The 26,402-nt window shown below is 35.9% G+C and overlaps 1 protein-coding gene, 1 non-coding gene and 1 pseudogene across 2 annotated transcripts; all 3 read left to right on the forward strand.

The window, feature by feature from the left end:
- Positions 1–3,270: 3,270 nt before the first annotated feature.
- On the forward strand, positions 3,271–3,342 carry TRNAP-UGG (transfer RNA proline (anticodon UGG)). The gene has a single exon. It is a non-coding gene; the product is annotated as a tRNA-Pro (tRNA).
- A 191-nt stretch (positions 3,343–3,533) lies between these two features.
- LOC145574750 (large ribosomal subunit protein bL12c-like) lies at positions 3,534–4,424 on the forward strand. The gene has a single exon (XM_081632604.1). The coding sequence runs from the start codon at positions 3,633–3,635 to the stop codon at positions 4,197–4,199; it is 567 nt and encodes a 188-aa protein (XP_081488730.1). The 5' UTR covers positions 3,534–3,632; the 3' UTR covers positions 4,200–4,424.
- A 463-nt stretch (positions 4,425–4,887) lies between these two features.
- LOC145575491 (monodehydroascorbate reductase 4, peroxisomal-like) lies at positions 4,888–7,568 on the forward strand (annotated as a pseudogene).
- Positions 7,569–26,402: the final 18,834 nt, after the last annotated feature.

Here is a 26,402-nt window from a genome sequence, read left to right on the forward strand (position 1 = left end):
CAGTGGTAGTAATGTACTTGAATTATGCAAGATTTCCCTTTTTTAGTGCACGAAATTAACGAAATTCCTTTGCAAAATCCTAGTTTTTTCCTTCGTGAAAATTCAATCAACCTAAATTTCTTGAATGCATGAAGGATGGAAGTCTAAACATAAATTGAAGGGGAGGGGTTTAATTATGGCAATTGGAGTGAAGGATTTCAAAGGGGGAAAATTAGTCTTTTCTGTTTTTATTAACCTAAGCTGCTACTCCCTTCGTTTTTAAATATTTGCTCTATTTCTCTTGGGCACGTATGCCTATGCTAATCTTTGATTAATAATATCTATAATTATCAATAAGTAAAAAATCTAACAGTTGAAAATTAATAATCTATTCATTGAAACGCTTCCAACAAGTACCCATAAGACTATAATTTTTCTTATTTATAAATTAAAAATATCAGTCAAAGTAGGACAAACGAATAGTGCAAAAAGTAGAAATGGAGCAAGTATTTAAAAATGGAGGGAGTATTAATCTAGATAATTAACGTTTACTTAACCGACTAATCACGTCTGTTAAGAAGTCAAAACTTGGAGTGTATAACGAGGAAGTTAAAAAAAATGTGGTACCTATGAGAAAAGTCAAAACCTGGAATGTATCAATGGGAATTTCCCTAAATGTTATACTATTTGACAATCGTATACTTTTATATTTTTATTCCCCCTTAACTCCCTTCCATTTTTTGTTGCGGTGTCTTTCTTTTTAGTGCTTTGGGTCAGAAGATGTCTTTTGGCATTTCAACCCATACTTCTGATGTGAATGTTCATCTTCTTTTTCTTGTTTTAGTCTTTCTCCATCTTCGAATCTTGCATTTTTATTGCGATTCCATCCTTTGATTTTTTTTCTTGTTCTCGTTATTCCACTATATGAAAGCCCTCACTTAATTTAAACATTCTTTCGCTGTAGGTGTTTAGATCTAATGGTTTTCATACAATTCATTTTCTCTCTCTTTTGAAAAATATAGATTTGCATCTTTGGTGGCTTGGGCGAAAATTGTTAAATTTTTTTAATTTAACTCATTATAAAGTAGTTATTGTTAGGGGTGAAAGTAATTCGGATTAAAACCAATCTGAATTAGTAACTCGGTTTGGATTTTTTTATACTCGGATGGGATCGATTTGAAAAAAATTAAAAATATAAACTACGGGTTGGATTCAATTTGGGGTTTAAAAATAAATCAAAAACCGAATTACAAACCGAAATTTTGAGCCATTACATTAAGCTCATTTTCTTGTAAAAATTATCCCAACCCATTTCCCCTTTCATATATAAACAAAAAAAAAAAAATTATCTTCAATTCTCAACTCTCCTTTCTCAGTATCCCACTCTTTCACAAAGAATGTATTTAACAAGAAAAAATTGAATGATTGCAGGGATTTTTGGGTGAAGTTAGGGATTCGGGTTTGAACGTTGAGAAAGAAGGGAACACATTTCGGTTTGGATTGGATTCCAATAAGAAAAATAGAATTAATTCGATTTGGTTTGGATTGGACTGAACCAATTTCGTTTGGATTCAGTTTGAGAAATCCAAAACCGAATTCTGATAGGATTCGGTTATGACTATAATCTAAACCGCAAACCGATCACCTTTAGTTATTGTCTTATGCTGGAGGTTGTTGCTTCAATTCTTGATTTATCTTTTTCATCTTTTCTCTTAGCTTTGAGGTCGGGTTGCAATTTTAACCCTAACATGTGAAACACGTCTGTTCTTAAATAATTCCCTATCGACCCTAATAAAGTTTCACCGATTCTCGTGATTATGGCGCTATATCCCCTCCATACAAGTGCAAAGCTAAGGATTTATTTTTGAAGTCCGATAGTTGTGGTGACCACACGTACATTCCTAATGTGCAGAGGTATCAATTTGAAGTTGGGGTTTATTTTAAGGAGACCACCGTTTGCGGTGGTTTTGCACCTAAAAACCTAAAAAAAAAAATGATGAAGGGGTTATTCATTAGCAACCTAAGTTCCATCATGATCTTGATGAAGTGTTCACTGATTCTCGTGATGAAGAGTCCCCTCCATAAAAATGCACCGATGGGGACTGCTTGTTGAAATCAAATTTTTGTGGTGAACTCACATACACTTAACATTTTGAGGGATTGATTTGGTGTTGGGGTTTATTCTACAGATACCATCATTAATTGTGGTTGTGCCCTAAAACCCTAAAAATGGTGAAGAGGTTGAGCAGCAGTCACTCAAGTCCCTTGTTCATTCCTTTGGTAGTGAAGGTGATCATGTTGATGTGGAAGGATTAGTGATTGTTGTATATGATACTGAATTGCCCCGTGATGATGAAGCTGCTTATTCTTATGTTAGTGTCTTAGTGATTTTTGTGGATCACATTAAATAACAAATCATGCAATTAAAAATTTTAATTAACTTGACTTCACTTAACTTTAATTTTTCATGTAACTTTAATCTTTACCGGACTTTACTCTTTATGAATTTGAAATGAACGGAGATCATGGCATGGGTAACCGTGGCAGTACAAATTACATTGTCTTTCATCAAGCCTACTATGAGCCTATTCTGATTTACTGAACTGAACTGAATTGATTGGAGCTGAACTAAACTGAATTCAACTGAACTGAATATTTTATTAGAGAAGGAAATTAGGAATTGAAGTGAAAATAAGCTGAAGAGAACATGCCCTACGTCTACAAGACATGGATCAACTTTCCAAAGTACGGTGTATGCACTTCACCTCCACATAACACCAAAATCTTGGGAATTCCACTAAAAACACTAATGCAACGTTTCACACTACAATTAGGATACTAAGAATTTAAACATTATACCTCCCCCGTGCTCAATACTTATATGGATCCTTATAATTTTAATTAATCTTATATATAAATCATAATAAATGTCAGTGTTGTTGTATATGTGTAAAGTGTAAACAATGACATTTATTTTGAAACAAAGAGCATATTATGATGCCCTTTTTTGTATTTTTCTAAGTGAAACGTTTTGATTTTTTGCATTATGCATCTAATCAACTTTGACTAATATTACTTAATTATATATACAAAAAAATATAGTCTTGTGAGTACTTGTTGTAACTGTCTCAAGGTATATATTATTAATATTCAATTATTATAATTTTTAACTTGATAATAATTAAACATATTATTGATCAAAGCATTTGTCATATGTGCACAAGAGCAACATTTTATTTAAAAAAATACAGAGGGAGTACCACTTTAATCCATACTATTTACTAATATAGTGGGCATTTGGTCTAGTGGTATGATTCTCGCTTTGGGTGCGAGAGGTCTCGAGTTCGATTCTCGGAATGCCCCATCTATTTTCTATTTTTTTTAAAAATTGCAAAACTTTTTTAAAACTACATAACCAATTTTTTTTTTTTTTTTTTTTTTTTTTTTTTTTTTTTTTTCTCACTACAACTCAACATTTTTTTTTTTCCCCCCGAATAAAATCCAATCCAATCCCCATATTCTCAAAATATAAATACCCTTCCACAACCCCTCAACACCTCTTCAATCCTCCTATCCTTCATTCACTCATTCATTCCTCACTCTCTCCTTATCCTCATATCTAATCCTCTCATCTCTTCTCTCTTCCTTCAACAATGGCGGCAACATCAACAACAATGGCTACCCTCAACCTCCCTTCTCTCACAACCCCCTCTTCCACCTTCCTCAAACACCCTTTACCCCTCCAATTCCCCTCTCGCAACCCCATCAACCCTCTTACCCTCTCTTCTTCCCGCACCACCCGTCTTCGCCCCATTGCCGCTGTCGAAGCACCCGAGAAAATCGAGCAATTGGGTACTCAACTCTCCGGCCTTACACTCGAGGAAGCCAGAGTCCTCGTCGACTGGCTTCAAGATAAGTTAGGAGTTTCTGCTGCGTCGTTTGCGCCTGCTGCTGCTGTTGCTGCCCCTGTTGCGCCTGCTGATGCCGCTCCCGCTGTCGAAGAGAAGACGGAGTTTGATGTGTCAATTGATGAAGTTCCTAGCAATGCTAGAATTGCTGTGATTAAGGCTGTTAGGGCTTTGACTTCTCTTGGACTTAAAGAAGCTAAGGATTTGATTGAAGGTTTGCCTAAGAAATTGAAGGAAGGTGTTTCTAAAGATGATGCTGAAGATGCTAAGAAGCAGCTTGAAGAGGCTGGTGCTAAGGTTTCCATTGTTTAAGAAAATATAAAATATGAGTTTTTTTTTTTGGGTTTTGTTTTATTTAATGTAATTTGGTAAATGTTGGGGTAAATCTTTTGTTGTGATTTTAGCTACTTTTTTTTAGATAATGAATTGTTTTAGATGTAGTATATTTGCGGAATTCTAATGTTGCTTTTGTAATTTGGTTTATATAATTTGGTAAATGTTGAGGAAAATTGCAGCACAATAGTTTACCAAATTCAACTAATGTGTTTTTACATTTAAATTCAAGCTTTTTTATCTGTTTATATCTGCAATTATTGATGTTGATATTGGCATTGTTTTTGTTTTTAGACAGAGCAAACTCTTCAAAGTGTGTTTTAAGTCTTACAACTGAAAATTCATTGCTTTTATATATTTTTATGATATTATATTATCAATTATTTGATGTCCAGTATTAAGTTTTTCTTTATTCCTAGGTTTGTCTTTATGAAAGAGCTGCATTAAGCAAAGGGTTTTTGCTTCTTATCTTATCTGTGCTGTCAAACTGTGCTACGCTTCTGACTGAGCAAAAACTCATAAGCTGCATTTGTTTCATTGAGGCATTAGTTAGAAAATTAGAATGTTCTGTCCAAGAAAAACAAAATCCGATACTAACCCGTAGGCAGTAAAACCTGCCTGTTTCCAGTAAAGGTATTCCATTTCCAAAGTTAGTATTCAAATAGTGATGGCATATGGCTGTATTAGTTCGTGGTCGCAGTTAAACGATCTAATAGATAACATACATTTAGCACTACATTTGTGATTTACGTCAAACTGTCAAAGTGATTGTGTGTAAGTCATCAATGAGGATGTCTTAGATTGCTTGGTTAATTTTCTTGGAGTATTGATATGATAGTATCTTGTGGTTTAAATATTGTGTATGCAGTTGTCTGCTTCTCAGGTTGAAGGTATTGTGAGACCCTGCAATTGTGTTGTGCTGCATATTGGAGGCTTGATTGATGTTGCTTACAGGTAACAGTTTGGATGCTGCATCCAGGTATTGAACTTGTTCCTGGAACTCATGATATGTCTGTTTATGTACGGTGAAAAACGCTGTTGACAGCAACTGACCAGTTACAGTATTGTCATCGTCGCTACTGGCGCTTGGGTATTGAAGCTGATTCTTCTTGGTTTAGTGCATTGCATATCTGTGTCGCTTAACATAGATTCTGATTATAGTTTGAAATTATTATGTATTCCCCTATTATGCAAGATGCTTATTTCTCTTGTTTTGTTTTCATTCAATCATATTTCTACCACATTTGTAATTCCTTCACATTGGAAACTGACAAAATTATTCTCCAGATAACATTTGGGGGCATGACTTTTTGAAGTGCTTGAAAATAAATTACCAGAAAGCTGTAAGGTTCACTGACAAGTGACAACTCATTGAATGTAGAAATGCTTATAATGATAGTTTTAGATGTTGAAGCTTGAAGATTACATTGTATGCTTAAATGAGTTTTTAAAGCACCTTTTAGGTGTTGAAGCTTGAAGATTTGGGAGTGAATGTACTGAACATGTCTGTTATTTGTGTGATCTTGCTGATTCGAGTAAGCTTGTTATCGTGATGTGATGCGATCTTCTATAGGTGGAAATTGGCGGTGGCTGACTGGCTGGTATAAGAATGGAATGTGCTGCATTTTTTGTCGTAGGCATGATCATCCATGATCTTTCCTGTAGACCACTGCAGTAAGTATAGTTTAATAATTCTTATAAATCGTCATAGTGACTATAGCATATTGATTTGGATTATAATGAGCTTATTTTGGTCTCAATAATGAGTTGTCATTGGTCAATGGAAAATTTTGGTACCTACTTTACCTTTTTCAGAAAAAATCTTACACTGAATTATAAGTAAAAGAAAATGTGAATTTTCTGTATTAGCTTAATGGATTTATACCAGAAATGGCGTCAAAATCTGCTGACAAAGCGAAAATTATTGATTTATTTTGCTTAATATGTTGAATCAATGTTGGAAACATAATTCTTACAAACATCTACAAATGCTGCATAATTTGATGCATATTTCTGATGATGCTTATGAATATGTGGACCTAACTGCTTCAGTGCTGAACCTAGCCTTTAGGCAAGGGTTGTTAAGAATAAGCAAACTCAATGATATGATCTTGAGAATGCATGAATTTCTGGCTTTATTATTGCAACTTTGTATTAGTTGTACCTCGCATGTTCTCTGGCTTCTCAATAAAAGTAGCAGATCACATTCTGTGTTCTTAAATCATGTCTATGCTGTGTTTTTTTCAAAAGCACTGTTTGAGTAACAATATCATCATATCATGAAGTGAAAAAGGGGCTAAGAAAAACCAAAAAAAAAGGGATTTTGGCATTGACATAGTTCATTGTTGTTTTGAAGGTACTGCAGTCTGCAAATACGATTATGATCAGTCTGATTAGGAGTTGCATATCTGAAAAAATACTGGCTATCTGGTTCCTTGAATAACTTCTTTGTGTTAACATTAAGATTATCAGTTTCTTGTTCCCGTATCATTGTCTTACCAAAGCTTAATTATCTACGTATTTCATGCGATATTTTCAACATTTTTACATTGCTACGCTTGTTCCACAGCCAAGATTGCAGAGCATTATGAGGACTATAGACTGTTACAAGGGTAAAGGAGTCAAGTGTTTGAAAGGGACAGTTTTGACATCATTTGAATTTGATCCCAGAGGAAATGTAAATATTGGAGGTTCACAATCATATGTGTACACCATTTTTGTGTATCAGAATTACAATTTTGCTACATCATTGTCATTCGAAAGCTTCTAAAGTTTGTTGTCACATAATATACTCAGGTTGTACCTGCTGATCTGGTTGTCGTGGGAATTGAAATCCACTGGAATACAACATGTTTGAAAGCCAACTCTCTATAGAGAAGGATGGTATCAGGGTCAATGGAATGATGCAAACTAGCAACAGCCCAATCTTAGCAGTTGGAGATGTGGCAGCATTCCCAGTCAAATTGTTAGGTGAAATTCGTTGCCCTGAACACTTTGATTCTGCAAGGAGAGCATGGCTTGCTATCACCGCAACAATGGAGCCTGAGCATATCAATGGCTTTGGTTTATCTTGGCAGTTCTACGAGTATAATGCAGGGGAAGGTAGTTCATTATGGTTGTTTTTCAGGAAAAAACTTTCTACCTTAATGGGTGAAGCTTATTGGATCTTTCTTTGAAGGCCATATTAGGCCTTAGTCAAGGCCACCAGGCTTGAACCCTTAATTTAAAACTTAACTGAACTTGAAAACAACAGGTTCAAGCTTTCCTCCTGGTAAGATATATACTGGATATGAGTACGGATTATACCTCGTAGAAATCTTGATTAATATGCTCAAGACCTCGAATTAGAATCACAATTGTGCTTGCTTTTGGTGCTTCAATTCACTGGCTGACGGGCTGAGATGGCAATCACAAGAACCGGCCCTAAGAGTTCCACAACTCAAAAACCCGGTCTCTGTGTCTTGCGTGAGAGTTTTGTGTATACCAATATCTATACACTCCCTCCCTTCGCCCCTTTTTCTTTTGTTCTATAGCGATAAGGTTACTTTGAATTTTTGATAGGAAAAAATGACAAGAGGAAAATGGTGCTAACTTGGAGGGAAAGAGACGGTCTAAAAAAGAAAATTGGGGCAAACATTAAGGACAGAAGGAGCACAAAATAAGGGTTGCATGAATCCAAATTGTCCATTAGGTTATATATAACACAGTTGTGCTCCATGAGAAAAGCACTTGATCAAATATACAGTTATCCAACAAATCTTGCAGTTGAATTTTCAAGTCATTCATCAGTAATTATGTAAGGTGCCTTTTAAATAGGTCTTTTGGGTAACATCACCTTAATCTCATCAGAAAAATCATCTTCAAACTCCCATACAAGTTCATTATCTTCAATTCTTAATTAATTTTTTCTCACAATCATTGTAATTGTACACAGAAAAATACCAAAGGTTTCCTTTTTGTACAAACTTAGCAATCCTAATAACACATACGATTTACAATCCATTGTGTTCTAATTACTTCCTATACGACACGACACACAACACAAGTTTACCAAAAAGGTTACTTGAGGTATCATGTTGCAATTCACACTCGATTGTAGCAACTAATACATCCCAAGTCCCAACTATTGCATCCAACACTTTTACGGAATTCAATCAACCTTGCAAGAAGACTAGTTTCAAGTACGCACTATCCCAAATTTACATATATATGTAAACTTGACAATAACAAAATATATATACTCCATGTAAAATTTATTAATTTGAGCTTGATCCACAAATGAAACAATTAACCCGAACATGACCCGACTAGATTTTGACCTGACCCCATTATGTTGATATTGACCCGACCAGAACATACTCGACCCGAAATTGACCCAACCCAAACTCGACCCGAAACCTGACCCGAGTCAACTCGAAACCCAAATCGACCCGACCCGATCCATACCTGACCCGCATATTAGCTGACCTAAAATGACCTAACCCGAAAATAATCCGACCCAAACCCGATCCGAACCATTTGCCAGGAATATATATATATATATATATATATATATATATCAAAGAAAAGTGTAATTATGTGGGATCGATCTAAATAAATTGTGTTGTGCAAGACTTTTCTTGCATTTTGGATAATTATATTAACTCTGATCTCTCACTTTCTTTTCGTTAATGATGGTTCATTTTTTAGCATTATGACAACCATAATGAAGAATATTCACAAAAAATATTATCTCATTTTCATTTTAGCATGCGCATAGTCTCCATAATTATTTTGTATTTAATCAAATAAATGTCTAAATCTTGGCAAGATACTAAAAGATCTTCTTCGTATTATATAAAGACATGTTAACTACATTTGATTAAATTTAAAAAATAAACACATATGAAATTTGAATTAGTTGAGCCATATAAAGTAGTATAATAAAGTCGATGGCCTCAAGGCATCTTGCTTCAATTCGACTCCTTTAAATTATCTTCACTTATACTTGGTGCTTGTTCCTCACAGTATTTGTCCATCATCTATCAAATCCACAACACAGAATAACGTATTAAGTATAGATTTGAAGTTTAATCTACATTAATAAATAAGAATAAATGAACAATTGAACATTAACATCCTAACAAAATTACACAAACACTATGTACGACTCTTAATAAATTTTTGAGATTAGACAAATACTAGATAATTCCCGAGCCATCATGCTCAATTTTTAAGATTTATGGTAATTGAAATTTAACTATAGAGGCCACTAGAAAAATATAAGTCAAAAGTCATTCAAATTTAGGGCCTGTTCACTTTAGCTTAATTTCAGTTCAATTCAACTCCAATCAGTTTAGTTCATTTCAGCTCTCAATTTCCTTCTCTCATAAAATATTTATTTCAGCTCATTTCAATTCAGCTCCAATCAGTTTAGTTCAGTTCACCTCAATAAATGTAAACAGACCCTTAATGATAAAATTTCTAGGCATATTATTAATTCTTTAAAAAACTTAAAAAAAAAAAACATAAAGCATAGTTTATGAGGGAAAATTCCCTCCAAAAAAACCTTTTAATTTTTTTTTTTATATTTTCATTTGTGTTTTGCGCAGTTTTCAATGTATTTTATAATATTCTTATATAAATAACACCAAAGTTTTATAAGTTTAAAAAAAAACAAAAAAAAAAAAGTAACGGAAGGAGTATTCAAAATACAAATAGAGTTGTGTATGAACCTTAGGTTTCCCAATCTTACTAAAATAGAATATGCTTACATCATTTTTGACACATGCCAATCTATCATTAAAAATTTTCCCGCCAAAAAATCCACAAATTTACACATTTTCTTAAGGTAAGTAGGTAAACCATAACTTATAAACCCTAATTAAAAAATCACAAAGTCTTATATGTAGCTGGCCACACCGTGTGACCATCCATTATAAGGGTTACTTCGTTAGTGTAATAGGGGTTACTTGGTCAGTATTAAAAGGGTTACTTCGATAGTGTAATAGGGGTTATTCGATCAGCATTATAAGGGTTATTTGATCAGTGTTATAGGGATTACTTTGTTTTTTTATAAGTAGTCACATGGTGTACCTAGCCACACGCAAGACGGACTAAAAAAAAAAATTACTCCCGAGTTATTGGCACTGGTTCTTAAAAACCGTTGGGAAAAAAATTAGGCGAGATTTAGTATAATAGAAATGGCACCGGTTCAAACCAAACCGGTGCCAAATTAGTGAAATGCCACCGGTTTGAAACAGTGGGAAGTCTAAAAAAAAAACCGGCCTTAAATATATAAACCCGTACCCTAGCCTCTTTCTCTCTTTCATTCACCTCCCTTTTCGATCTCTTTCTCTTTCATCCCTTTCTCTTCCGTTCAATCCTTTCTCTTTATCATCCCTTTCTCTTCCGTTCAATCCTTTCAATCTCTCATCCCTTTCTCTTTCTCTTCCGTTCTCTTATCTCTCGTTCTCTCATCTCTTGTTCTTCTTGCTCTTCTCAACAACCGCGCCACCGTCTTTCAAGCATCAGCTACCATCGCCGCCACAGCCGTCGTTTATTCGAACCATGCAAGCATCAACCATAGATTATACAATAAAAAATTCGAGGTTAGGGTTTTTGGGTTTTGTGGATTAATTCGAACCATGAGTTTTGTGGATTAATTTTGTTTTTGGGTTTATAATGTTTTTCTATGTTCTATATTACTACATTTTCTACTAGATCTGATTCAAATCATTGCAATTTTTTTATTTTGAAATTTTCATGAATTTTCAGGGTTTTTTTCGCCGATTTTCTGGATTTTTTCGGTGATTTCTAGGTTTTGTTTTTTTTATTATTTTGAGTTCATGAATCTTGGTGTTTTATTAATTTATGACTTCACATATATTGTGAGTTTTTTTTTTTATGAGTTCATGAGTTTTCTGGGTTTTTTCTTAATTCATGAGTTTTCTGGTTTTTTTTTTTTATTTTTTTTGCAGTTTATTGTGAGTTTTATTAATTTTGGTGTTTTAATTGATGCAAGTATTAGTTTATGACTCCACATAGAAGAAGGATTCAAGATGTTGATTTTGATGGGTTTTTTTACTCTTTTTTTTTTTTTTTTTTTTTTTTGTACAATAACAATTTAAAGATGAATATATATGTGATTATATTTCATTGTCTGCTTTTGCGCTCATGTTAAAAAAAAAAAAAATTGGGACATTAAGGGCACCAGTTAACCGGTGCTAATAACCATACATGGGCACCGGTTAACTGGTGCTATTGTGCACTTTTCCCACCGGTTTTGAACCGGTGGCAAAAATATCCGGTTTTGGCGTCCCTCAAATAAGCACCAATTCAAAACCGGTGGGATAAGCCGTTTTGAACCGGTGCCAAATTGCTATTTTCTACTAGTGAAAGGAAATAGTTCAAAATGTACAACATTCATTTTTAATATATTCTAATTGATTGACATAAAATACTTCATAATATGATTTTATTATTGTATATAGACCTGTCAATCGAGTAAGGTTGCAGGTCATTTCAAGTCGAGTCACTTCAAGTCACGGGTAAGGAAATTTTCAATGCTAGCCCAAATTTTTGGGTTCGGGTCAACCCAACAGTCTTAAAACAATATTTTGTTTGATTTCATTTTGGCTAATTTTCAAAAATATCTAATATTTCAAGCTTACTCTTTTTTTTTTTTTGTTTAATATTTTATAAAGATTTTTTAAATCGAACCTTTTCACCAATATTATTATTAGTCAATTTTCTCTTTCTCTTTTCTCTCTCCTCTCTCAAGGATTTTTATTTTTCTTGGCCGTTTAGGCCAGAAATAGTTTAATTTCTTTGGAAATTAGACTATTTCCGACCCTTTGTCTTTGATTTGATTTGCTTATTTGTTATTTGATTTGTTTTGCTTTGTTTTGTTCTCTTAGTTTGTGAGAGTCTATCCTAATTTTTTTTTTGGGGTTTTCCCAATTTTATGGGATTTTGATTCTCATCTATGGATGAGAATATTATTTTTAGGGTTTTAATAATATTTGAGAAGGTGATTTGGATTCATATGGGTTTAGGGTTTGTCATCAACTCTACGATCAAACACATCAACGCAGATTACGAAGGTATCTACTTGGAAAGATGCAAAGACATCAAATATCACTGTTCGCGGGCGTCGGGTTTGAAGCGGTGGAGTGTGGGCTATGCCCGATATGCAAGATAGTTATGATTTTAATTGTGAGAGTTATGTTATTTACTCTAGATTTGTGGTTTACAAATCTTTATTATTATTGTACACAGTTGTGGATCCAGAATATTCAAATGGAGGTCCAAATTTTTTGTTTAAATTATATAACCCAAATGGATCACGGTGATTAATATAAATGTTTCAATATTTTTCAGTATTTTTTCTTTTCAATTCGTATTTAGCAGGTTAGTCTATATGCATCCTCTCCGTTCATCGTTCATTTAACATTGCAACATGGGGGTAATTACGTTTCTCAAGGCACGATTAAACCTTAAACAACTTTAATTATATAATAATAACTATAATAGTAATAGTAATCAAGACAAGTCTAACAAAAATTCAAGTGATTATATATTTTTCTTTACTATATTATCTTTTATACATTAATGGTAATTTATGGTCAAAGTTTATAACGTTCGACCCAAAAAATAATCACAATATGCTGCTATAGAAGAGTGTGTGAATATGTAGTGTAAAAAATTGCAAATGTTACAATATTTAAAAAAAGGAGATATGTGTAAAAATGGGAGATAATTTATCATTTACCATTATATACGAAGAAAATGTATGTATTTTTTAGAACTTAAAAATTTCTATTGTCTGATATTATTTTCTGGGAATCAATTTACTTAAAATGGGAGAGCAAAAACTAGTATATGAAATATATTATTTTTTAACTTGCCTTAAATTTCATACTTTTTTTGCAAAAAGGGATGCAAGTGCTCCCCTTCAAGTCTTTATAGATCCGCCAGTAATTGTAGATGCCGTATAACTATTTATTAATGATATTATTCTTCTTCCTGTCAAAAAAAAAAAAAGGAAAAAAAGATTATTATTAGTTATCACATGTTCACTACATAATTTAAATAATCACAAAATCACATTAATTCCTAACTTATTTTGTACCAATGATATATTTTAAAACTTGGTACATAGATAAAATCTTAAAATTTAATAAACAACTTGGGCATCGAATGGGACCCCAAACTAGGGGAGGGATCCGGTAAGAACCCCTCCTTATATAAAAACCCTTTCTTATGTAAGAACACCTTATGTTCTTAACTTTTTCCTATGTTCTAAATTTATTTCAGCTTATGTTCTAAAGTTTTTCCTATATTCTAAATTTTTTCTACTTATGTTCCAAATTATTTTCTATGAGCTTATGTTCTAAATTTGTTCATATGTTCTAAATTTGTTCCTATGTACTAAATTATTTTTTCAGCTTATGTTATAAATTTTTTCCCGTGCTATAAATTATTTTTCAACTTATGTTCTAAATTTTTGTTTGCTTGTGTTCTAAATTTTTGCTATCTTCTAAATTTTTTTTCTTATGTTCTAAATTTTTTCTGTTTATGTTTTAAATTTTTTCTGCTTATGTTCTAAAAACTTTCCTATGTTCTAAATTTTTTTGTTCTAAATATAAACTCTTCAAAGTTACAGAAATGTCATTACTAAAGGATCATTTTAGATGGTTAGATCAAAACTAATAAAGGGTTGAGATTGGTTCTTATATAAAGGAGGTTCTTACATGAGTCTTCTTCTCTCTCTGTATGTATAGGAGAAAGCTCTCATGAGAACCCCTCCTTTATGTGAGAATTCTTCTTATGTGAGAACACTTTTTATGTTCAAAATTTTTACTCGTATGTTCTAATTTTTTACTCGTATGTTTAAAATTTTAAATTTGATGTTCTAAACTTTTCCCTAGGTGTTATAAATTAAATCAGATGTTCTAAATTAGTACTCATATGTTCTAAATTAGTACTCATTCACATGTTCTAAACCATAAATTAGTTAAGTTAGATGTTATAAATTTTGAATGACTTATTCAAAAATTTTAACTTATACGTTCTAAATTTTAAAACGTGCGTATGTCCTAAGATTTTTAGTTATATGTTCTAAATTTGAAAGCATATGTTCCAATTTTTACTCATATGTTCTACATTTTTACTCCCATATTCTATATTTTATACCAGTTGTTCTAATTTTTTTATTCAGATGTTCTAAATTTTATATCAGATGTTCTAAAACAATTAAAGTACTTAGTTCGATGCCTCGTACCTCTTTCTAATAATAAAATACACACGTTAGTAACTTCAAGGAAAATAATAAATCAAACAATTAAATCAAATAATTGAATTGGGACCAAACCCTCGAAAATTATCAACCTTTCACGTCTAGGGCGAAGGCAACTTCGAACTTGGCTAGGTGTGTCTAGAGCTAATGTATGTGGAATTTTGTAAGAGGAAAGATTTAGAAAAATAATAAAAAGAGAAAGAAAGAGAATAGAGAGAGATGATGGTTGTGAATTGTAGATGCCTGAAAACGGGGAAATTCGACCTCTATTTATAGGAAAAATAGCACGGGATCAAAGAAAATCATATTCGGAATAAAATACCTCCTGTCGCCAACGACAGGAATCAGCGCCAGACGACAAGCTCGTCGGCAGGCGACGAAAGTCAGCGCCAGGCAACGACTCTGTAGTCTCGCACTGGTTCAAAAGTACAACGCGCTTCTACACGCGGAATCACTTTTTAAACCGGTTACAGGTCCAAGCAGATTTAAAATCAGATTTAATATATTTTATTCAAAATAAAACATCTTTTTAAAAATATAATTATCAATCCTAATCTTATTAGAATTAAAGAGAACCTTCAAAATCAATCCTAATTACTTTAGGAATAATAATTAATAGGCCCTCCTCTAGATCATTGGGCCACATTTAAAATCATTGGGCCTAATTTAATTTAATCCATAACTTCCTCATAATTCATCGGAATTGGGCTTATAATATATCATTGGAAAGCTCTTTTCAAGCCCAATCCAACTACACTATTATTGGACCCTTATCATGGACCAAACCAACTTGGACTGGCTATTTTCATAAATAGAGTGAAAGAAGAAACATTTTTGAAAACAGAAAGAGAGATATTTTAATAAAAACATCCACATCACTAGAACTTTCACACTTTCACTTTGTTCGATAATCAATGACGTGAAAGGTATTCATCACTGGGTTTGGTTTTGGGGAGACACATTTGGGTGTCTACATATGGCCAGAAGAGTCTACAGGCGGCCGTTGATGCTGAGGTGTCCGACTCTACAGAGGGGTCAACCTCTGGGGATGATGATCAAGAGGAGGGGGGAACAGGAAAACGACGAGCAACCGCCTGAGGGCAACAAGGACGGTGCGGCTGTAGATACTGAAAACCCCATTCCTGATACTTAAGCTTTTATGTTGTTTCTGTGGCTTTATGGCCATCTGTTATTGCTTCTGGCCTGTGCGCCGTGTAACTTTGTATTTTTACCGACCAAGGGGTCGGGTGAATCAACAATTTCTGCCGGTTGTACCGGTTAACGCTTACGGTCATCCGTCTGGACGACTGGTTTTTTAATGAATTATCCGGTCATGTGACCGGTTTTTATCATATTGATCTTTTTTACCTTAAAATTTTAAAGCTTTCGAATTTGTTTGGTATGCATAGGTTTAAGCTAAGTATTTAACTTGCCTGTATATTATGCGATTGTTTGCAATACCGGATGTCTTTGCCCTGGCCGGATGTTCGCTTGGTTTCAAAGGTGGATTGATTGACTTAGAAATTATTGATACTTAAAATAGTATGATTGGTTTCTAAGTTAATAAATCACTATGGTGATTGCCCTAAATCAAGCGGACAGTCGACCATCTTGAGCAGATGGGTAAATGCTAGAAATATCCGGCCATAGGCCTTAATGAGTCATTTATAACGAAACTCTAAGCTGTGAAGTCTTTAAACTTAACTTATAATAATTAAATAGAATCTGGCCTCCTGCGTTTCCCCAGAGCAATAACAGGCGGTGACACAAATATGAAGCCTCTAAAATGAAATAGTAGCCGCTTCCTGCCTGTATTAGAACAGTTGAGAAACTAAGCTTTTTAGATTTCAAATTAGATTAAGTAAAACTGTTGCGAGCATTATCCTAATCAAAATAGTCGGTAGGGCCGTTTATTTTTGCTTTATAGAGCAATGTACCACCCAAATGGGAGATGCTCTCTTCGACAAATTCACCCAAATGGGCGTCGCCGGTTGTCGTACTCATGTTGGAGCAGACAGTCATACTAATGTTGGAGCAGGAGGTTTGTTGTTTAGAATTATCCGGCCATTGGCCTCGTTAACTCGTTTTAAAATGAGGGTTTAGTCGCTAAGTTTTTGGAACTTAGCTTGTATTAATTAAGTGGAATCAGGCCGTCTGCACATCATACAGGCCGTACCTTCATATGTATTTAAACTCATTAATAGGCGGATTTGGAACTAAAAGGCGACTTTCTCATTGATGAGCTTTCCATTTAAAGGTTTACAAAATTTCAGAAGTAGTACTTTTTTAGGTTATCTACATTCCAAGTTCTAGCTAGCTGTATGCTGTCTGGTGTTTCCAAACGGTAGGTGTAGACACCCATTTGTGTCTCCCCAAAACCAAACCCGTGATGAATACCTTTTGCGTCGAATGATAATCGAACGAGGTGAAAGTGTAAAAGGTCAGGTGTTGCGGTTGGTTTTTATTAAAATTCTTTCTTTTTGTTTTCGAAAAACAACTCTATTTTATGAAAGCAGCCAATCCAGTTTAGTTTGGTCAACGACAATGGTCCAATAATAGTGTAGTTGGATGGGGCTTTCAAAGAGTTTTTCAACGATATATTATAAGCCCAATTCCGATGAATAATGAGGAAGTTATGGCCAAAATACTAAACTGGGCCCGGTTTGATCTTTACATGCGGCCCGATGATCTAGGGGAGGGTCCAATAATTATTATTCCTAAAGTTATTAGAATTAATTATAGTTTTCTAGAATTCTCTAGAAGGTTCTATTAAGTCCTAATGAAATTAGAATTAATAATTATATTTTGATGAGTTTTACTTGGAATAAAATATTATTTTATGAAAATACGATTTCAATTTTCATACGGACTTTACAAGCCAATTTGATTGATAAGTGGACTCCATGTTTGAAGGCGCGTAGGAATCCGGGCTGTCGCCACACGACAAGCCTTGTCGCCACGCGACAGACCTTGTCGCCAAGCGACAAGGTCGGTTTTGCGGCGACATAGTGGAGTTTTATTCCTTATCAAATTCTACCTATTTCCGGGCTATTTTCTTATAAATAGGGTCCTGAACCTTCGTTTTTAATCATCAACAATCCACAATCAATCATCAACAATCATCTATTCTCTCTATGCTCTCATCTCTCTAGCTTTTCACAAACACAATTCCGCATACATTAGTTCTAGACACACCTAGCCAAATTCGAAGTTGCCTTCGCCCTAGACGTGAAAGGTTTGATATTTCTGAGGTTTGGTCCCAAATCTCTATTTCAATTATTTAATTTAATTGTTTTATACTTTTCCTTGAAGTTACTAACGTGTGTATTTTTTTATTAGAAAGAGGCACGAGGCATCAAAGTATGTAATTTTATTGCTCTATTCTTGTAGAAAGCATGTTTACATTTGTTTAATTCCTAGCATCATGTTAGGATGTCTTTATTGCTTTCTAGTATCATGTTTAGGGTGCTTCCTATGCTTTCTAATATCATATCAATATCATGTTAGTATCATGTTAGGGCTAAAGCTTTGATTTTTATTGTTTAGTGACATGCTAGGGTTTGTTATTAATCTTGTTAATATCATGCCTAAGATCTTGCTATTAATATTATGCTTTAACATGATTATGATAATTATGATTATTATGATTGTTATTATGATTATGATTATAATTGTGATGATGATTGTTATTATGTTGCTTGATGCTTATTTGTTGTTATTGCTTGATCACGCCTTTTATGCATGTTTAAAGGGAATTTGTACTTGTAATCACGCTTAATAAGATAATTAATAATCTTGTTTAGGGTTAATATAATTATAATTCAAGTGATCGCCAATAATAGTTTTGCTTGTTCATTAAATTCAACCAACATAGATAAACAGGTTTAGGGTTAATTTATTGATTGCATGTTAGTCAGAAAGCGCACATGAATACGAGAAGAATAAAGTAGAGGCCTATTTTTAGGGTAGGTTCAATCTCTTTTAGGTTGGATTTGTACCTTCATCCCCAAACCCTATTTGGTTCAAGACCTTTTGGAGTTGACGATCTCCTGGATCGTTAGGGGGTGTCATCTTCACCTTGTGAACGGTTTATAAGTTCCTAAAACTTGCTGGCGACTCTTTTTCTCTCTTTTCTTTCCCTTTGGACGCCACCATGCTTAAGTGTATGATCACAGTGGGGCTCAAGTGTTGGATGGCTTGAAATATTCCCTACAGTTTTTGGCGACTCCACTGGGGAGGATTTCTATTTTAATTCCTAAAATTTATTTTGGCAATGATTTAGAATGAGCGGATGAGACTCGAAAAGTTCTAAGTATTTCATGTGCGTAATTTTGATTAGCATTATTGACATATGCATAAAAAAGGTCCTCATTGGATATACCATCCGAAATGAGTAAAAACATAGGATTTTTACACGTAGGAAACTTGAGAAATATCTTTCACAACTAGAATTGAAATAATACTGCGAAATCTGGAAAATTCTAAGAACATAGATACCTGCTGAGGCATGTAGGAACTAGCGTCTAGAAAACAGGGCTTGTCGCTTGTAAAGTGCTTCTGTCGCCTAGCGAAAGTTCTGTCGCTTGGCGACAGGGGTACTTTTGCGGTGATAGTCCCTGTAGTCTGGCGCCAAGTTCTTCCAATACCGAGCCAGAACTCTTCCTTCTTGTTTTGACCATTTCTAGCACTGTTGGCTCGATTCTACTTCCTGATTGAGTTTTTCTCTCTTTTCTGAAACCCATATGTGTTCTACATATGGACATAACCCTCTGGGGGGTTAACGCTCCATCTACCCAATCGAACACTCCTGGCAACGACGGGTACATCCGAGTTTGTGAATCCACCAAACCATGGAAGCAAGTTTTTAACTTGCGGGGTCCCATCCATACGCGCCAACCCTTCCAAAGGTAAGGCTTCCGCGCGATGCATCCAGACTCATAACCATGGACCCTTTTTGACTAACCCATATCCCGAGCTTTAGAGAACTAGAGCCATGGTTAGGTTGCAAACTCATTGCATCATATTGTGACTATTTGAACTATTTGTGCATTCTTTGCTTTTGCATACCCTATATGCGCTAACCGTTTGTTTGACTTGTGTTTAAGTCTAAATAAACTAATTAATGACTAAAAAGGACTTAGTCTAACTAATTAAAGACTAATAAACTAATCAATCTGACTTAGTACGACTGTAGGCATGTCCCCTTAGAGTAAACTTACTGGAAACAGTCCTAGATTGATGTTCCAGCAATGGCGCAGAAGTTTGGGCTGTGGCGCCGCAGTTTACTTTTTGTCGCCTGGCGACAAATTTGTCGTTTGGCGACAAGCTTCAAACTGTGGCGACAGATCTGTTGTTCCGGCGACAGTCCAGATTCTTACTCGATTCATCACGACGAGTCTAATTAAACAGTTTGCTAATCAGTTCGATTATTTTATTGATAAACAGTACCTTTGTTAAGTCCTTAATTGAGTCTAGTCACATAGTCTAGCCGCATGGTCTTACATAAGAGCCTTAACATGTCACGTACACTCACTAGTGTTAGCGCACACTTTATATAGTCACCATGACCATGTCTTAGGTTCGTGCATGAGTTGGTTTTTTTCCGTCATTTGAGTTAGGGGTACCTTCTATTCCTAATTTTTTCATATCTCTCCATCTACATCATCTTTCCATTCTCTACATGCTTTCCCCATGTCACAATATTCACTCTTCCTACTTTCTTCCATCTATTGCATGTTGAATAGATTTGAGTCAAATAATTAACAACGAATATCCCTTAATTTCCTTTTCCATAGTACTTGGTCAAAGAGAGAAGTGCACTTAACCAATATAACACTTTTGATAAAGCATCACTTTTTTATAAAACAAAAGGGTTGTAGTAATGGCCGGCGAAAAAGAAATTTTCTTAAGTAATATTAGTGAAAGCTCGTCAAGCCTGGAAGAGGATGTTCAGGAATTATGAAATATCGTTGTCACGCTTATGGGTGCAATAGAAGGACTAAGAGATTGGATAATGGTTATCGAACAACGTTCTCATTATCAGCACCATAGAGGCCATGATCACACCACCGAAGTATGTCTCGCTCTCAAAGATCGTGTTCAAGACCTCATTAATTCAAGTTTCCTTCATGTTCCTCCGCGCGACAAGAAGGCCCGGATTAGTGACGATAACAACAGTGGCTGTAAAGGAAAGAAGAACGATTATCCTTCTTCTTCCGAAAACACCTACTCTAGCAACAGTGTTGGTACTTTCGACCTTAATGAAATCTTAGCCATGGATAATCGAGGATTTAGAAAGCAACTAAGAAAGGATTTCACCCCTATTAGAATTAGCTACGATGATGCTTTCGATCGACTCCATGCAAAGAAATTCATTACTCCTATTGGACCCATTCAAGATCCCCCACTTGAGAAGATATTGCCGAGTTGGAACCCAAATGTACGCTGCAAGTACCATCAAGGTAGGGGTCATACTACCGAGAGCTGTTGGAAGCTAAAGGAAGCAATCCAATATTTGATCGACCATAACAAGCTTCCTATACCTCCAGTTGGCAAGAAGACCGAGTGATGATAAGGTACAAGACAAGAGGCGACCTTCAACGACAAGATTTCGTGACCTCCTTTTCTATTTCTTTTTTATTCCTTTCCCCAATGAGTCTAGCATAGGCACCGTTTTATCCATGTCAAAATGAGCACGAGGTATATCAATGATTTGAGACACCTCTTGTAGCCATATCATATAATCTTTTACCCTTCAAATATGCAATCCTTTCTTGATAAACCACTTTGAGCCTCATCTAACTATTGACCTTTCTTTCTTCAACCCACATCTACCTAACCTTGGGATGGGATGGTGTGTAACTTATGAAAATTCAAAAGCTTGAGTGAATCAAAAAATTAAAATAGCAAAAACAATACAAGTGGCGAAAAGGCAAGTGTTCCAATGTCTTTGATATGAACACGTCTTTGATATGAACATGTCTCAGATTGCGTCTCTTATCGAGTGCTAGGTACCGTGTCGGAGAAACATGAATGCCAAGTGAGTGATAAACCGCATGATCAGGATTGCCCACACTTATCCAAATAAAAAATGACAAAGCGAAATAAAGTTAGAGCAAAAAATATAAAAGAAAATAGCTCAAAAGTATGGAAACCTCAAGCTTACAAATACAAAGATTCAAAAGCAAGGTTGCACACCTTAGGGGCTTATCTAGGGTCTTGAGCCTTTATCCCCTCCTTCTTTTAACCTTTAGCCTAACCACGTTACAACCCTCAAAAGACCTCTTTGAGGTATACACACACTTGTGCGAGGTTCGGCTAGAGCTACGTTTGGCCTGATTCCTAACGGATATGTAGGCAACCTCACATTGGGGTGCGGCCGTAATAAAAATGCATTCATATTTATATTCATAATTGATCATATCAAGGAATTTCCAATGCTCATCCCTATCCATTTAGAGCTAGACTTGGGGGCTTGATCCTTACATTATTAGCCTACCCAGCCTAAGAGTCACCACCATTTGACTCTTTTCAATATATTTTTCCACACACTTAGCCCTTGCGGCCTAACTTTAGTGTCACTTTCACACACTACACAGACACATAGACAAATAATCCTTCCCTTAGGAACCTTTTGTCACAAAATCTTAACACAACGATGAAGCACGCCTTGTCATATCAAAATCACTCATCACTCATCATTGCATCACCAAGTATGAAGTACTTAGCCTCCGTGCCTAAGTTACCTAAATACTTTCATTATCAAGTCATCAAGTCAACAATTCAGATAGCCTAGGATGAATTAATCCTTTCACTATGAGATACAACGTGGACGCATACACTTGACTAAACTCATTCAACATGCACCATCAAACACTTGCTTCTTCCTTTTTTGCATCTTTCTTTTTCGGGAGAAAGTCGGTACCCTCCACAAAAAATGACAGGAAATTTTTTTGCTTTTTTTTGCATTTTTTGAGTCGCAAAATCACATTATAATGCACACACGAGTCATGTACGTTGAGTCATGTCACCTCGAATTGAGTCTAACACACGTGTCAAAACACATTAAATCACATAAGAGTCACACACGTGTCAAAACACATTGTCAGTCAATCACTTTAGGTCAACCCTAAGAAAAACACCAGCAAAGTCTTTTGGCAATCTTTTGATTTTTACAGGATACAACCAGTTAGTAAAGCTCCTGTTCGCAGCCAACCAAACGATCTCAACAAACATTCAAGTATTAAAGCTCTTTTGCTCATAGACGCGTGGGAATCCTATTAAAGCTCTTTGTTCAGAGACACGTGGACATTTCTTTTCAAGCTCTTTTGCTCAGAGACGCGTGGGCATCCTATTAAAGCTCTTTGTTCAGAGACGCGTGAACATTTCTTTTCAAGCTCTTTTGCTCAGGGACGCGTGGGCATCCTATCAAAGCTCTTTGTTCAGTGACGAGTGAAAATTCCTCTAAAAGCTCCATTGTTCAGAGATGAGTGAAGATTCCTCAAAATGAAGCTCTTTTGTTCAAAAACGAGTGAACATCAACGCCGACAAAGCCTGTCGCTTGGCGACAAGCAGTTCCGGCTAGCGCTGGAGCGGCGACAGAGTACAAGGATCCATAATATGGTTATGTGAACCTCGTGCAGCAATTTTGGGTTCCTTGGTACGCCAGTTAGCCCCTTTAAGCAACTTGACATGATTTAATGATTGGCTCGATTACGATTAAATCAAGTGATCGACCTGATAAAAAGATCGTCTCACTTCTCTTAAAGCGCCTGAACATTGGCTCACTACAAAGACACCGACATAATGGTTCGTAAACAGCAAAAGCACCGACGTAATGGTTCACAAGCAGCAAAAGTGCCGACGTACTGGCATAGCGGAAGCAAAGTTCAAGCGAACTTTATGGGATCAACAGGCATTGGTCTTCGGTGATATTCTTTGGAGTATTGTCGCAACAAATGAGGATGACTTCAGGCGAAGATATCTTCGACAGCGTTCCCTAGCTTGTGGAGGGTTGTCACAAACAACTAAAGATGGCTACAAGCAGAGTTATCTTCGATCGTGTTCCCTAGGATGTGGAAGATGGTCACAAGCGGCGGAGAATGACTACAAGCAGAGTCATTTTCGATGAAATAGGAGGCAGCTACAAGCAGAGCGGTCTTCAACAATGCAACAAATCGGTTACCTTCAGAGACGTGTGCTCGACGGTGCAAGATACGCGTTTCATAACTCTTTTATCTGTTTAACTAACACTAGTTTGCAGGTATCGACGTTACAAGAATGATTTGGGATCGTAGAACGTGCTGAATCATTCTCCGTCCCTATCGCTACTTTGACTTTCGTTTTCGAAACATGCGTTTCTCCAAACTCAGTCAAAGTGGGGGCTTCTATAGACACCCATTTGTGTCTCCCCAAAACAAAACCCAGTGATGAATACCTTTTGCGTCGAATGATAATCGAACGAGGTGAAAGTGTAAAAGGTCAGGTGTTGCGGTTGGTTTTTATTAAAATTCTTTCTTTCTGTTTTCGAAAAACAACTCTATTTTATCAAAACAGCCAATCTAGTTTAGTTTGGTCAACTACAAGGGTCCAATAATAGTGGATTTGGATGGGGCTTGCAAAGATCTTTCCAACGATATATTATAAGCCCAATTCCGATGAATAATGAGGAAGTTATGGCCAAAATACTAAACTGGGCCGGTTTGATCTTTACATGCGGCCCGATGATCTAGGGGAGGGTCCGATAATTATTATTCCTAAAGTTATTAGAATTAATTATAGTTTTCTAGAATTCTCTAGAAGGTTCTATTAAGTCCTAATGGAATTAGAATTAATAATTATATTTTGATGAGTTTTACTTGGAATAAAATATTATTTTATGAAAATACGATTTCAATTTTCATACGGACTTTACAAGTCAATTTTGATTGATAAGTGGACTCCGTGTTTGAAGGCGCGTAGGAATCCGGGCTGTCGCCAAACGACAGGCCTGTCGCCACACGACAAGCCTTGTCGCCACGCGACAAGGTTGGTTTTGCGGCGACATAGTGGAGTTTTATTCCTTATCAAATTCTACCTATTTCCGGGCTGTTTTCTTATAAATAGGGTCCTGAACCTCCGTTTTTAATCATCAACAATCCACAATCAATCATCAATAATCATCTATTCTCTCTATGCTCTCATCTCTCTAGCTTTTCACAAATACAATTCCGCATACATTAGTTCTAGACACACCTAGCCAAATTCGAAGTTGCCTTCGCCCTAGACGTGAAAGGTTTGATATTTCTGAGGGTTTGGTCCCAATCCTCTATTTCAATTATTTAATTTAATTGTTTTATACTTTTCCTTGAAGTTACCTATTTCCGGGCTGTTTTCTTATAAATAGGGTCCTGAACCTTCGTTTTTAATCATCAACAATCCACAATCAATCATCAACAATCATCTATTCTCTATATGCTCTCATCTCTCTAGCTTTTCACAAACACAATTCAGCATACATTAGTTCTAGACACACCTAGCCAAATTCGAAGTTGCCTTCGCCCTAGACGTTAAAGGTTTGATATTTCTGAGGGTTTGGTCCCAAATCTCTATTTCAATTATTTAATTTAATTGTTTTATACTTTTCCTTGAAATATTCCCTACAGTAGGTGCCACCTCTTACTTCTTCATAGATTCGGTAAGGTCCTTCCCAATTAGGGGCTAACTTTCCTTGTTCATTTGCCCTACCGATTGCCTCCATTTTTCGTAACACAAAGTCCCCTACTTTCAAGGGTCGCTTGTGTACTCTTTTTTTGTAAGCTCTAGTCATTCTCAGACGATAAATCTCGAAACATAAGGTGGCATTTCCCCTGCGCTCAGGGAGTGAGTCCAATGCTAGTCGCATGGCCTCCCGGTTTGCCTCTTCGTCATATAGCATGACTCGAAAAGTCGGCTCGTAATGTTCAATAGGCAAGACGACCTCTGCACCGTATACCATGAGAAATGGGGTCTCTCCGGTTACCCCTTTTTCTGTTTTTCTGATGGCCCAAAGGACGTGAGGTAACTCATCCGCCTAAAGGTCGCCAGCTCTTTCAATTTTCTTTTTTATGCCGTCTGAGCTTAACTTGTTAAAGGCTTCGACCTGGCCGTTTGCTTGGGGTCGACCGACTGATGCAAAGCAGTGTGAGATCCCTTGATCTCCAAACCAAGTCTTGAGCTGAGGAGTCTCAAACTGAGGACCATTGTCAAAAACCATAGACATAGACGCCTCAAACCGGGTGATGATGTTCTTCCAAATGAAGGAGATGACGTCCTTTGTCTTGATGTTTTTGACCTCCTTTGCCTCCACCCATTTGGTGAAGAAATCCATGACAACAAGGATATACCGCCGTCCGCCTGATGTGGGAGTATAGGGCCCAAGAACTTCTATGCCCCATTTGGCGAATGGAACTAGGCTATGTATGGCCGTCAGATCCGTGGCCAGACGGTGTATGAGTTTGCCAAATTTTTGACACTTATCACATTTATTCACCAAAGCCATGGCGTCCTCCTCAAGGGTGGACCAGAAGTAGCCTTGTCGCCTTGCCCTTTCTGCTAGAGACATGCCGCCTATGTGTGAGGCACAGAAGCCTGAATGCAAATCCTCCAGAATCTCTTACCCCTTTTCTGGTGTGATGCATTTCAAGAGTGGTTGTAGAAACCCTTTCTTAAAAAGCTCTCCTTTGTGGATTTCAAAATTGGCCGCGCTTTTTCAGTGCGACTGCTTCTGGAGCTGAGTCTGGTAGCGTGCCATCTAGCAGATATGCCCAAATGGTATCTATCCAAGTAGAGGTTCGGTCTAGTATTCCAATGGGATTCTCTTCAATGCTTCATTTTTCCACAACTTCCCAAAAGACTAACCGAAGTGTATTGCATGAGGCGGATGA

Source organism: Chenopodium album, chromosome 13 (genome assembly GCF_948465745.1).
Source record: "Chenopodium album chromosome 13, dcCheAlbu1.1, whole genome shotgun sequence".
Lineage (NCBI taxonomy): Eukaryota > Viridiplantae > Streptophyta > Magnoliopsida > Caryophyllales > Amaranthaceae > Chenopodium > Chenopodium album.

What these genes read in the sequence shown, in the direction of transcription:
- LOC145574750 (XM_081632604.1), top strand. Translation starts at nt 3,633, where the DNA reads ATGGCGGCAACATCAACAACAATGGCTACCCTCAACCTCCCTTCTCTC.